The sequence below is a fragment of the Dermacentor andersoni genome, chromosome 7, assembly GCF_023375885.2.
Source record: "Dermacentor andersoni chromosome 7, qqDerAnde1_hic_scaffold, whole genome shotgun sequence".
Classification (NCBI taxonomy): Eukaryota; Metazoa; Arthropoda; class Arachnida; order Ixodida; family Ixodidae; genus Dermacentor; species Dermacentor andersoni.
The window spans coordinates 9379437-9394561 of record NC_092820.1 but is presented as its reverse complement, the minus strand read 5'-3'; the positions used below and the strand labels follow the sequence as shown (position 1 = coordinate 9394561).

At 46.2% G+C, this 15125-nt stretch overlaps 1 protein-coding gene across 8 annotated transcripts in view; it reads left to right on the top strand.

Moving 5' to 3' along the window:
• Window positions 1–15125, top strand: part of Plc21C (Phospholipase C at 21C) — a 546034-nt gene that overhangs the window by 464249 nt on the left and 66660 nt on the right. Inside the window, exon 22 of one of the 8 annotated variants that reach the window (XM_055073225.2) lies at window positions 6686–7627. The exons of 5 other annotated variants lie outside the window; for them this stretch is intronic. In XM_055073225.2, coding sequence (XP_054929200.1) covers window positions 6686–6788 — 103 coding nt within the window. In that variant the 3' untranslated portion in view covers window positions 6789–7627. Of the gene's footprint in view, window positions 1–5431; window positions 7628–15125 lie in introns of those variants that run through there. 2 more of the 8 variants (XM_055073224.2, XM_055073223.2) reach the window with 2 other exon arrangements.

Genomic DNA, 15125 nt, shown 5'->3' with positions numbered 1-15125 from the left:
ACGAAACCGTTGCCGGTGTTGCTGAAGTTTGGAGCGAGCTGTCAAAATTTTCGGGACATTCAAATCAACGGTGGACGAGTTTGCGAGTGCAGATGATGGTGTCGCGACCACGGTAGAGCCCGGAAACGAAGACTACATCGCCGACATCGTACCGAGCACAAATGAAAGTAGGCACATTGACGAAAACAATTACGGTCCTTTGCCCACATCCTCCGAAGTGATTGGTGCACTCGCATTAGTCCAGTGCCTCTGCGCGAATGCGGAAGGTTGCGGCCTCAGCTGCTCCAACTCCTTAGACAACGTGGGGAAGTGCGTGCGTCGCAGGCAGCGAAATTGCCCAAGCAGAAGAAAATGCAGGGCTAATTTATGCGAAACTAAGCTAGTTTCGTTAATAAAGTGATTTTATAAATGGTATGTGCTTTTATGACATCCAATTATTTAGCAGGCTTATATCAAATTATGCTCTAAATCGAACTGATAGGTGTTTTTTTGCGAGATCGATATAGCCGGGTTTGACTGTATTCACCATTCTATCTCCTATATGGCCGAGAACCCGCGTTCCCCTTGGACACTTTGCTGCTCTCCCCCACACGTTCAGCCACTGAATACGCCCGCGATGCGACCGCATACGCCGACCATGCACGCCAGCTCGCCCGCACCCGTCTCGAGGCCTCACAGGAGCATCAGAGATGCCTCTATGATTGCCACCATCACGACATGCACTTTTCTCCGGGTTCTCTAGTGCTTCTCTGGTCACCCATTCGACGTGTGGGCCTTTCCGAATAGCTGCTGTCGTGCTACACTGGCCTATACCGTGCGGTGCGACAAGTGACCGATGTCACGTATGAAATCATCCCCGCCGACCTCTCAGCGTCATCGTCAGCTGCAAGTGACATCGTTCACTTGGCGAGACGTAAGCCATACCACGCACCTTTCACCGTGGATGCGGAGATTAAGCACCGGGACGGTGCTTCTACTGCTGAGGGTGATGATACGGAACAGCTGCCACAGTGTGGCTGCACTGAGGAGGAGGAAGACGACTTGTGTGCCCGTTTGATATAGCGTCGCCATTTTTGGCCTCCGTTAGCTCCCCTGTAAATAAATTGCAAATAGCATTGGGCATCAGCTACACGTAACAATATATGCAGATGCAATATATAAACACACATACATATAGATACAGGGAAATCTTGGTGATACGATCACGGTTGGGATGAATTTCGGGGTGATACGAATTCGTACAATTCCCTGGCCAAAGCGCCACATTTCAGATGCCCCTGCACGTTGGTTCAGGTGACATGAATGAGCGAGCCGCAGTGGCGGCGCCCGCCGGCAGCAAAGTGGCGAGGAGGCTGCGGACCGTTTCCTTGTTCGCAGCACGGGGGGAGGCCGGCAGAAGGCAGCTGATAACACAGCGGTAACTGTGCGCACTGTACTGAGTGGAAATGGTCTAGCACTGGCAGTCTCGGTGCTCATGAGGCTCGCGTTTTGGCTGTATCCGATGTCCTCGCAAAGCCGGTTTCGGGAAGCTTGCGTCCCACTTCCAGAATTAGCTGCTGGTTGACCTGCCGAAGAAGAAAAGCCAGAAGGATATCCGAGAGTTCTTCCATCGTGAATAAATTTCTAAAAATGAGTTTCTGGCTGTTTAACATGCCGATTTCATTCACATGCTGATTGTTTTTTTTTTGTGATACTTATTTCGAATGATACAAATATTTTATGCAACCCCTTGAGATTTCTATCACCAAGGTTTTACTGTACGCATATATAAAAATACAATTCAAAGTGCAATTTTAACACTGTAAGGAACAATCATTGTAAATACAAGCTGAACCTTTGCAGGTTGCTAAGCAGTCTGTTAAGCAGACAAAATGATAATAAAAAAGTAATAGTAGAGGGAAAAGAAGGTAACCAGTGGCGCTGCGGTGAAGGCATTTTCATGTTAGTAAAAAAATTATTTGTGAATATAGGCCACTCACGATACGCGGATGATATCACAATCTGGTGCCCAGGAAGATCACTCGCAGAAGTAGAGCACGCGCTGCAATCAGCCCTAGACGCAATGGAGTCCTACCTGGAAGACACAAGCCTCCAACTGTTCCCAAAGAAATCTGAATTGTTACTGTACAGGCCGGCCAGGCAAGGTGTTAGGGGGCTCACCCCCCTTACCAACTTCCCATATCCCTCTTTGCAAGAAACGAGCAGCCCATTCCTCAAGTCGAATCTATCTGAATCCTAGGATTACTGATTGACGCACGTGGATGTAACGCCAAAACCGAAAGTATGCTGAGACTCGTTGCTAGAGTATCTGGACGACAGAAAGGACTAGGTGAAGACAACCTCCTCAGGATCCATCAAGCTTTCCTAATGAGTCACATCAACTATGTAGCCTCGCCCTTAACTGGACCAAAACCAAAAAGAATAAGCTTAACATTCTCATGTGCCAGAGCATCAAAAAGGTACTGGGTTTACCAGTAACCACTTGCTTGGACAGGTTAAGCAAACTCGGTATGCACAACGACATTGATGAAGGGATCGAAGCGCAGGTCACTGCTCAGGTATTCAGGCTCTCGTCAACCAAGGCAGGGACACGCATTCTAGATGGGGCCAGCATGGCTCCCAGAATTCTCAATGAACAAGAAATCACCTTATCCAGGGAGGCCCGCGCAACCTTTGTGGTCAGCCCATTCCTCTGGAATATGCATTCAAATTACAATGTAGGGAGGTGAAAAGCCCGAGCACAGGCGATTTTACAGAAGGCCAGCGAGAATCAAGATTTGACTTCTTTGTCGATACGGCTCAGTACGGCAAGTCTAGCGCATTTGTGTTGGCAATCATTGACACCAAAGGGGAATCACGCTCCTCGGCCTTGATTAGGTTAGCTACGAACGCAGTCACGGAACAGGTCGCCATTGCCCTGGCCATGACCGACCCCTTGCGCACCAATGTTTTCACAGACTCACTAGTGGCCATCAAAGCTTTCGAATCGGGTAACCTAGCCCGAGAGGCTGCCTGTCGCAATCCACCCGGGTTCGTGAACATGGGAGGGCTCGAGGCACCCTCCGTTAGACGGACGCTCCGCAGCGTCGTGGTGATGAACGATTACTGACCGCCGAGCAGCTGTGCTCGTCGGTGTTTATTGTGGTGTGGTGACCAATGTTCTCTACTGAGCCTGACAGACCACCGAGCCTAGCGGGCCAACGAAGATTATGCCCGAAGGGTCGTCACATGCTTGCTACACCCCCTACCCCCAGTTTGTTTGTCGCCAACCAAAAACTTCTAAGTTCGATGTACGAGGCTCTGCCTCCATCCTAGCCGGGTCGACAGTGCCTGCTACCCAGGCAAGTAACGGTCCAGTGGCCTCCGCCGTTGAGTACTCCGCCTGGGCACCGGTGTTGACGGGCCGGGTGTGGCAATGCTGGGTGCTGCCTGAGACAGCCTCACTCCGTCCAGAGGGTCCGCAGTGGTCAGCCTTGTGAGTGGTGCCGGACTTGACATTGGCCCAAAGGGTACCACACCACTGGCAACGCACCACCACTGAGGTGGGCGATGCTCCACTGGAAGCGACTGGTGCTGCCACTAGTCCTCCTGCGGGCTGGAACTTGGAAATGGCAGTCGTAGGTGCTGGCCAGGTCCCGAAGCGAGGCCTAACATGGTCGGCGTGTCTGTGCCAAGTGGCCACGTCTGGCATGTGGACGAGCAGTGATGAGGCGCTGGCAGGAGGCACCACCTGTCCGGCGAACCAGGGTGGGCCAGGATGAAAGTTCCTGGCGAAAACTAGAGCTCTCAACTCCGGCAAAGGCCCGGGACGGCACCCTTGGTCAGCAGCCAGCTTCTACTTCAGCTGCTTCAGGAACACTGTGGATCGTAGGTCCGGATGCAAGACGTCCAAGGGTGTCTTCACCATCCAACCCAGCAGGACCTCACAGGGGGCACGGCCAGTGACATCGTGGGGCGTGGTCCGGTACTGAAACAGCATCCGGGCAATCTGCATCTGGAAATCCCCAGTCTGGCTCTTGAGCTTGTCCTTGATGGTTTGCCCCACCTGCTCGTCTGCACCATTTGAAGCAGGGTGGTACGGCGGAACCATCATCCGGCGGATTCCGTTCTTCGTCAGCCAGGCGAGGTACTCTGCTGGCGAAAGCAGGACCATTGTCGGACACGATGACATCCGGCAACCCCTGGGCAGCGAAAACCTGTCGTAACACCGCAATGGTCACACCTGCTGATGGAGTGGTGACAGGTAGAACTTACACCCACTTCGCTTCGAAAAGGCGTCCACCACCACCAGGAAGTAATGGCCCTTGAAAGGTCCCCCAATATCCACATGTAGGAATGGCCAGGGGGTGATTTCCACATGACGTGAGGCCCGCTGATTCTCCTGGCAGATTCGGCAGCTCTGCACCATGTGAGTAATGTCCTGGTCCAGGCCACCAAACATGGGACCGGGCCACCATCTTAGTCTTTTCCACGCCAGGATGACCCGCATGCAGCAACTGCAGGACCCTGGACTGGAGACTTTGTGGGATCACCACCCTGGAACCTCACAGTAGGCACCCCTGCCGCAAGCTCAGCTCAGCGGCCTTGTGGCTACAGGCCTGCTGAACCAATTCCTCCCCACGGGAGACCGCCTTGACCACCTGAGATAGGACTTAGTTTCGGCGGATTGCTTGCGATACCGCAGACCTGGAGAGCACCTCCAGGTACGCATGCTCCAGTATGAACACTTCAGCAGGTTCTGGAACAGCATCAGGCACATCTGGCAGAGGCAGGCGGCTCAGGGCATCAGCAGGTCCCAGGTCCTTTCCCGGACGGTAAACCAGCTGTTAACTGGTTCCTTGGCCTTGATTAGGTTAGCTACGAGCGGAGTCACGGAACAGGTCGTCACTGCCCTGGCCATGACTGACCCCTCGCGCACCAACGTTTTCACAGACTCGCTAGCAGCCATCAAAGCTTTCGAATTGGGTAACCTAGCCCGAGAGGCTGCCTCCATTCTGGAAAAAAAAAAAAACCCTGGCACTCACTTCATCTCTTGGTTTCCCACTCATATGGGTGCAGACGTTCATCAGAACATACCTAACCTCAACGAGCTTGCCCATGACCGTGTGCAAGATCTAACGTGCCACCGCAGCATGGAGGCCTTCTGGGGACAGGATGAAATCCAGCAGAACGGTCCGCTCCTTACTTTTCATGAAATAACCTCCCACTATCGGCTTAGTAGACGGGCCTATCCTCTTCCTCACCCGAAGTTAGAAAGGTATCAGTCACTTTCACTTAGAATGCTCCAGACGGGCTCATTCTCCTTGCGGGGCTTTCTCAGCTGTATCTCCACAGACATCGATTCAAGCTGTCCGGACTGTAATGAGATTTATTGTTCCTTAGCGCACATGCTCTGGCAATGCCCCGCATTACCTCACGGCCCTCTATCCAGAGAAGCCGACTGGGAAGAGGCACTCCGCAGCCCATCGCTCCAGACACAACTATGGGCAATCCAGAGGGCCCAAGACAGGGCGGAACATCACGGTATTCCTGCCCCGACTCGGACGCAGCCAGCGGCTGCTGCAGGTCTCTGACAGGCGCCCCCGCGGAAGCTCTTCAGGATGAAATAATGTTCACTGTCTGTCTGTCTGTGAGCATGTCGCAAAATTTTCAGCACTACTTGTAAGATGTAGTGATATAAGAAAGTGAATTCCACAGTGTAATAGCTTTGGTTAAGAATGAGCAGTGCATAGCTAATGTTCGACTTTAGAGGTGAGCATATGGGGTGACTGTGAGGTAAGCATGATCTGCGGGGAGGGATTAGGAGCATGTGTTGCAATTCAGAGACATAAAAAGATTAATGAAAAAGGCATAAAAAGGAGATTAATCGATGCGATTCCAGTGGTGATAGAGCGAGAGTGCCATTTAGAGGCGGTGACACTGACCTGCCTAGAATATTGTGATGAGATAAATCGCGCAGCGCGATTTTGCATGGTTTCCAAGTCAACGAAAGATAGGCTTATGAAGGATTCCGCACGGATGCTGCGTATTTCAGCTTTGGTCGAACATGTGTTATATACGTGCTAGCTTTTTTTTTCCGGAAGATGCTGTTTTTAAATTACGGTGTAAGTATCCAAGGGTGTGCGACACATCAGAGCAGGTGGTTTGAGTATGAGTGGTCCATTACAGTGACTGCGTCAGGTGAACCCCTAGGTATTTAAAGCATTCATTTGATTCAAGTGATACTGAATCAATGTAGTCTGTGTGATGGTTGATCGCTTGTTTGCATGAGAATGACATGTATTTGCATTTGAGAGGCATAGTGGAAGGAGCCATTTCTCACACTATGCAGCGATTGTATCGATGTCACGTCGAGTGGCTTTTCTGTAATCAGATGTGTGAATTACATGGGAGTTGTGATCAGGACAGGTCATAAGCAGAATGTTTACAGTAAAATTTCGTTACTACAGACACCTCATTAACGAAGTTTTCAGATTTACGAATTTTCTTTAAATCCCCGCCAAAATGCCTATATTTTCAATGTAAAAAAACTTTCAGTGCTACGAATTTCATATTACTGAATATTCCAGAATAACGTACATAATTTAATCCCGTAATCACCAAGATGCTTCGTTATTACGAAGTTCCGTTGAAGTTTCGGTGCCGAATGCCTGAGGCTTACACCTGTCATCGTCATCCGCAGCAGCAGGAGCCATGCGCTGGGGAACCCGTTTCAACAGGTGCAGTCCCAGCAGCATCGGCATCAGCATCGCGTATGGTCATGTTCGGACTCTCCTACTATGTCGTAGGCCTAGCGTCACCACATTGATAGCGATCGGCAGCAGCCGCGAAGTTATCGGTGCTGTGATTGGGTTGTGCGTTCGCTTTGCTGAAAATTAGTTCTCCTGGCCCTTGTGTTAAAAAGAAGCGACGCCAGTGTTCGTTCAAAGAAAAAGTGGACATTTTGACGCAGCTCTAGAAGCCATCGCGCTAGAGGGAACTCTGGTGCTAGTGTCTACGGGAGCTGCAATGAGCGCGGTTGTACCAGCATGGGAATTATGGGAAGTACATGGATTTGCGCAAACTTTGTCCTTTTAGCTTCAAACGGCTTTGTGGCTTTGTAAACTCATCATTTTCAACAATGTACTGCGTAATAAATAATTAAATAAACATAATTAAAATTGTACGACGGTAGGATTCGAACACAGGAATTATAGCACAGAAGCCAAATATTGAAACCATTAAGCCACAGATGCATGTACCGACAAACGATTGAAATGCCCTTATGAATTTATCGCGGGCATGCCTGTGCTTTGAGATGCTTGGTGCGTTTCGAATTGGCCACTCAGACAAGCTCAATCATTGCAATTAATAGCAAATGTGCGTCTTCTGCACTTTGAAGTCTATAAATTGCGCTAAAATTTACGACAATAAGATTTATATAGCGTTATATACAAAGCCACGAGAACTTCTGTATCCACAAGCACGAAGATCAGACAAATCTATGTACTTCCGTCATTCCCATGGTGGTACAACGACTGCAGCACCAGAGTTCCCTCTAGTAAATACTGTATGAAACTCTATGCTCGGCGCTACTCAGTGTGAAGGCACATCACAAAGTAAAGGAAAATAAAGCGCAGTTTTCTGACCCTTTGCTTTTGTATGAATGCTTCCCGGCATTGCTGCGCGCTTACATACACGGTAAGCCCGCGGCACAGCATTTCCACGCGAGGACAAACTGCGAGGACCAAAACTGCGAGGACACAGAGGAGGTCAACCCAGAACTGTGGAATTAGCTTACCGAGAAGCTCCTCGTCGACACTGCGGTGTTTTTCTAGAAAAGACGCGATCATTCCTCGGGCGCTCTAAAGATGTCCCCAATGACGTTCAGAGGAAGGTCGAGAATGTGGAGGCGTTCATCCTGCAGTGCTTGCTGTCTACTTGCCAGAAGAAGATTACAGGCTTTTTCAAGCAATAAATGGTAGTTAAACTGTGCCCAGCATTCTCGTTTATTATTTACGTATGAACCTGCTCATCTGCTGCAAAGGTATGTAATTTTCGTTGTGTTTACATTACTGACATGAGAATATTGGTTTTTCAGTACTACCATAATTTAAGTTAACAAATTAAATTCGGCGGTCTCGCGAAGTTCGTTGTAACGAGATTCTACTGTAGTATGTTATTACTGCTGGCAAGGCAATTTATTATTCGATGCAGGTTAAAATCGAGTGAGAGGTCAATAAACTGTCTCAATTTCTTAGAAGGGGCTCCAGTAGATATTGAAAGTAATGGCCAATTAATATGGGGTTAGTTGATGTCGCCCATGAGAAAGGCAGGCGGAATGGGGAACAGGAAAACTGGGGTATTATGTACGTTATAACGTCACACAGGTTACTACATAAAGAGGGTGTGCAATCTGGTGGCCTGTAACAGGTGCCAATAATTACCTTCAATGGGCAACTGTGTACGCAGACCCAAAGTAGATCCAGGTACACGTCGCGACATGCACGTGATGACAGGCTATTTTTGATCTTGATGAGTATGCCACCGCCTGTTCTGTTGATTCATACACTGTAAAATCTCGGTATGGTACAAATACTTTGCAGCCCATGATATCACTATGAAGCCACGTTTTGGTTAGCAGAATGATGTTGGCGTTGACATCTGTGACGAAGCTGTGAAGGCGGTCTCACTTTTGAGTATGCTTTGTATATTGATTAGTATGATGTTTATTTATTTATTTATTTATTTATAAAATACTACAGGCCTTGGGAGGCCCAAGCAGCAGGGTTAATATATATACAAAATAAAGCAGTACATGTAGAATAGAGGTACAACACAAAAATATTGTGACAAGCACGTCAGAAGAAAAGTAAAATGTTACATTATACAAATAATACACTGAAATCATGTTATGCAGCGCAGCTTCAGTAGTGCAAAAGTAGAAATCATTAATAAACTAGAAAAACAAAAGCAACAATAACAATAACCGGTTCATTAAGCAGCAGGCTCAACAACAGGCTAATTAAACATGAACTCAGCCAATTTAATTACATATATGTTCAGTTGAGTCAATGCTGGTCAATTTTATTTATTTATTTAGAACATGCTGTTAATACCATAATGAATTGGCTCTGTCATTGTTCGAAGGAAGAAAGAAAACATTAGTTCAGGCATTGTAAGGTGATAGAGATGCAGAGTGACCATGCGTTATTCCTATTGGCCAGCAGTGGATATGTCTAAGGCTGGGGAGAAAGAGACAATTTGCCTTTATTAAGTAAAAAAAAGAAATTTATGTCTGTGAATTACCCTTCTTAATTGCTAGATCTGAATATTATGTTCAATCATTAGTTTGCTTTGGGAGTCACTTAAGTGATATTTTCAAAAGATAAACCTTACTGATTATGCGGAATCATTTCTAGGTTATCAGTGTTAGATTTAGTAGTAAGATCCCATATCACAGCTGCATATTCCTACTTAGGATGGATGAGGGATGTATAAGCAATTAGGCGAGTTTCAATGGGAGCATGTTTTAATTTGTGTCTGAGCAGGTAAAGTTTCTGGCAAGCAGAGTCTCATAACTAAGAAGGGTGAGAGTTCCAGCTGAGGTTATTGGTTAATGTGATGCCTAGATATTTGTATTCGCTAACCTCGGTAAGTAGCTGAGATGCAAGGCTATAGGCAAATGATAGCTTATTTAATTTTTTCATAATTTTTATGAAGACTGTGTTGCTTATGTTAAGTTCCATATTTCAACGAGCGCACCAAGACTGAATGTTGTGAAGGCTGAATTTGATGTGCTTTGATCTTGAGGGCAGGTAATTTCAGTAATGAGTGAACAGCCATCAGCAAACAATTTTTCATGTACATGCAGAGTAACAGTGTCAATGATGTCATTAATATATATGATAAATAACAACGACCCTAAAACATTACCCTGAGGAACACTGGAAGTTACGGGAAGTTCACTAGAAGAGTAACTATATATAACAATGAATTTCCACCAGTTAGTAAGGTAAGCAGTAATGCAATTTATAATATACATGTGTAAATTGAGCGGTTCGTATTCTTACGAGCTTTCAGTGTGTAATGAGGTCAAATGCCTTTTTTGAAATCCAAATGTATGACATCAGTTTGTCCAGATTTGTCCAATATGCTAGCTAAATCATGAATAACAGTAGTTAATTGTGTTACAGGAGAAAATCCCTTTCAGAAACCGGGCTACAGGGGTGACAAAATGTCTCCCAGAAACATGTTAATTTTATTAGCTGTTATATGCTCTAAAAGTTCACAACAAGAGGAAGTAAATGATATGGAACAATTGATTTCTATTAGTATGGAATCGCCCTTTTTTTGTTCTAGGAAAACACGGGCAGTAAGCCCACCTCAGGAAGCTCAGCTGAAGACAAAGATGCACGAAATATTGACACGTGTACTTGTTTGTCTTTATCGGGTGACATGTTTCACTGCCTAATGAATGTTATCACACAGCGCAGGATGCGCCTGCATCTATCAGAAGTTTCTGGAATGTTATCGATGCTTCCATCCGCTATCTGTAACCGAACCTTGTGTAATCTGATTGCATGTGTGCGCGACGCGAATAATGTAGAACTTTTCGACGAGGTCGCCGATACCGAAATCCACACTGATGCCAGTAGCCTAAGCCTCGGTGCCGTCCTAGTCCAGAGAAAAGACGGACTTAAACGGGTGATATCTTATGCTAGCCAGTCACTGTCAAAAGTGAAAGGCAATTATTCTACGACTGAAAAGGAATGCCTCGCCATCATTTGGGCTACAGCAAAATTCCGCCCTTACCTCTTGGCAGGCCATTCAGTCATCAGCGACCATCTCGCGTTGTGTTGGCTAGCTAACTTAAAGGACCTGTCAGGACGGCTGGCGCGGTGGAGCCTCAGAGTGCAAGAATAGGACGTCACGGTAATCTACAAGTCCGGAAGAAAACACTCTGACGCCGACTGCTTATCACGCGCCCCCATCGATCCCCTTCCGCAAGACGACGACGACAACGCCTTCCTTGGAATAATAAGCGTGGAAGACTTCACTAAACAGCAACGATCAGACCCGGAGCTAAAAGGCCTCGTCGAGTATTTGGAAGGGAACACCGACGTTGTCCCTAGGGCATTTAAGCGCGGGTTGTCTTCGTTCACGCTACAAAACAACCTGCTCATGAAGAACTTCTTACCAGTCTGGGCCAGCTACCTTCTTGTTGTACCGTCAGCGCTGCGTCCAAAAGTACCGCACGCCCTACATGACGATTGAACCGCTGGGCACCTTGGATTCTCCCGGATGCTGTCGAGGATACAGGAAAGGTATTACTGGCTGCGTCTGACCGCCGACGTCGCCCGTTACGTCAAGACATGCCGAGACTGTCAGCAACACAAGACACCACCGACAAGGCCAGCAGGATTACTACAGCCGATCGAACCTCCTCGCTGACCATTCCAGCAGATCGGGATGGAATAAGTGGATCGTCGTAGCGATGGACTTCGACGACGCTTCGTCGAGTACCAGCCCGGCGACCGTGTTTGGGTTTGGACCCCAATATGCCGATGAGGACTGAGTGAGAAACTATTGCGATGCTATTTCGAACCCTGCAACGTCATTCGACGTATTGGCGCACTAGATTATGAGGTCGTGCCAGACGGCATTTCGCATTCACAGCGGCGCCCCACACGACCTGAAGTGGTCCACGTTGTGCGTCTTAGACCATTTTACGGACGCTGACAAACTTCCTTATTTTCTTGTTCTCTTTGCTACGGGTGCTTTTCTTTATTACTTTCATTTGCGGCATCAGGTTGATGCTTTTTAAGAAGGGGGTATTTACACGTGTACGTGTTTGTCTTTATCGGGTGACACGTTTCACCGCCTAACAAATGTTATCGCACAATGCAGGACGCGCCTGCGTCTATCGGAAGTTTCTGGAATATTATTGATGCTTCCATCTGTTGTCTGTAACTGAACCTTGTGTAATCTGATTGCATGTGTGCGCGACGCGAATAATGTAGAACTTTGTGGAAGGCACGCAGGTCCCACCGATAACTCTGGAACATTCGACGACTGATATATAAAAGCCGACGCGCTTCACTCACTGATCAGATTTTCGACGATCGCCGACCGTGTTCACCGCTATCGTTGTGCTATAAGTGTAGCCTTTTTTTGTGGCCACAGGTTCGCCCAATAAAAGTTAGTTTTGTCTTTCACAGTATTGCTACTGTGTTCTTGAATGTCACCACCACGTGACAATATTATAACTAAGAAATGGGATAACATTTCAGTGTATCTATGAAAAAAAAAGCATAGGATATGTTTCTGACCCAAGAGTCGATTTCATTTTAATATTTAAAAACGTAGAAAAAATGCCAGGCAATCAAACTATATCGTATTAATCATTGTGTGTGATGCGATCAGAAGGAAGATCTGGCGAGCTCAAAAAGATACTGTTAAAGTACCTGTTGAACCATTCCACAATATCTTGTTTCTGTGTGATAGGATTTCCATGACGTACAATCCAATTAACTGCTAAGAAAGCCCCGAAACTTGTTAGGAGCAGTCCCAATAAAGTTGGGCAATGCATGCTGAAAGCGGCGTAGTTTGGCATTGCTGACTGCTAGGTTGAATTTTGCTTGAAAGGTAGCACTTGTCTTTCCTTTTGATGTGCAAGGTTTTGCATGTCATCCAGGGAGTAGCTTTGGATGTTTTCTTAGTTTTGTTAGGGACAAAGTTATTGATGCAGTAGGTACATATATTTTTAAGCTCATTCCAAAGCTTAACACTGTCATGCCCTTTGAATGAAGCTACTAAGATGCAAGTCCAAATAGTCAAGTACGCTTTCATCCCTGGTGAGTGAGAAATCTTTAAATGTAACAATGTTGCATTGATTAGTTTGGCATGGTTCAAGGGAGCAAGAAAAAGTCAAGGGATTGACTTACAAAAACAAGATCAAATGCTGTGGCCAATTCAGCACAAATTCGTGTCGGTTGTGTCACGACTTGCTGTAGGTTGTGCTTCAAGATAATGTCACACAAGGAACTAACATGTGAATTCATTTCGAAGCTGATGGAGCCATGCACCCAGTCAATTACTGGGAGATTAAAATTACGGATGAGAAAAATTTTTTATGCCTAAAAGTCACCATGTGTTCATGTAGACCATGTAGAAAATGATGAATGAGCCAAATCAGGTGGCCGATATACAGCAAATAGTAACAAAGAAGTGTTTCACAAGGAAAGTTTTAAAGAGATGCTACCAGCTTGACAGAAGAGAATTGCTGCAGTAGTTTCATTTACTAAAACCGCTAAACCGCCGCCTCTCGTAGATCTGTCACGACGGAAGGCCCGGTAATTTGGGGGAAGATGTCCTTAGCATCAATTCCATCATGCAGCTACGTTTCAGTTATTACGATGATGCATGGCTTGTGTCCAAAAATAATCTCCTCAACTTGACCACATTCGTATAGAACACTGTGTGCATCGATATTGAGGATTCTCAGTTAGGACGCTGTTTGGCATTAGTGAGAGGGAGTCAGTCATTGTTCAAAGCTTTGCAGTCGTCATAAATTTGAATTCTGGTGTTCATGGCTTCGTCCCATCCAAAAAAATCTTTGTTTATGCGCAATTTATGGTTTATCAACTTGACTTTCTTTTGGTAGCAGTGTGTTCAAAGGGGCTGGTGGTTCATCTTTCTGTTTTTTATTCTAAAGACTTTCTTTCCTTTGTTTTTTCCCCTTTTGCACTATCCCACAGCAGCTTTCACTTCTTGAAAGTTTCGCATGAATAATCATTTTGGCTGGAAATGTTTGTGCCCTTTAACTTGTGGACATTCTTTAAAATTGTTGTTTTTTATTGTAATTCTACAGGAAAAGGATGACTGGCATCTATTTACCTAGTTTATCTAGGCTATGAATCCTTGCAATTGAGTGGCAGGATACATTGAGCTTCTGAGAAAGTATATCATTACCGACCTTATCCTTAAGCACGGCTTCAGTTTCAGCTGCATCTTCGCGAACGCCGAAGACGACCAGATTTGAACGCCCTATCTTCCAGATCAACTATTTTGGCTTCAAGGGTCCTAAAGGCATGTTCAGGGTGATCTACACGTGTAGCGTTTTTCTAATGCAGAAAAACTAGCACCCCAGTTGGCAAATTGCCTTTCGAAATTTTTCTTGCTACGTTCTAAGCACTGTTACATCATCAGCAAGCTTATTTTGCCCTGATAGTAATTCTTGGAACAGTGTTTCCACATCAGGACCAGGATTTAATTCAATGTCTACACACAGTAGAAGTATAAGTGTGCAGTACGTGTCGTATGCAACAATAGCACATCACTGGGGGCACGGCAAGACCACAAGACAGCGGCAATGACTCTTAATTGAAGTGGAGTAATAACTAACCTGCACGAATCGGAAGACTGGCCTGTTAAGCCATATGCATGTCAATGGTCCAGCGTGGCCACTGAAAGTGTACAGTTGCATGCGTTCCTTTATAAGTCTATGCGTTGACGTTGCACAATATGCAGGTGGTGCTTGAGTTGAAGTTTCCATGATGAAGGTCGGCGGGATGTCAAAAGCAGATGATATGGCACCAATGAAACAGCTATGCCGTGACGACATGTGGCAGGGTCAGACTGATTTCGCTGGCTTGCCTTTGTTGCAGAAATGCAATCCATTCGCACAGGCCAAGAACAAGCACCTGCACAAAGCAGAAGAATGCAGTTTAGGTGCACACATGAGTGAGCGCATGACCTTTATGGAGCCAGAACGCAGTTGAGTGAACTGTATCATTGTAGGCCGCATAGCTACACTATCGAGCGAGCTACCTGTTCTTGGTGTGATCCAAAAAGGTACCACACACTCCTTCACGTGATCAGAAGTGACGTCATAAAAATAGCATTTCTTGCATACATAAAGTTTATCAAAAGTAAGTTTAAGTGCGCATTTCTGGGGCCTGACAAAGTGCAGCAGCTTTGAATGTTCCAAGTAGGTGTCTGGTTCAATGTTGACACAAATAGAATGGTTTGTATGTTTAAGTTTTTGACCACGACAAATAATTTCTTCTTTGCTCTGTAAATGGTTAAATTTGACAATAACTGGCCAATTATCCTCTGGGGAAAACCTGGCAATACTGGGTGTG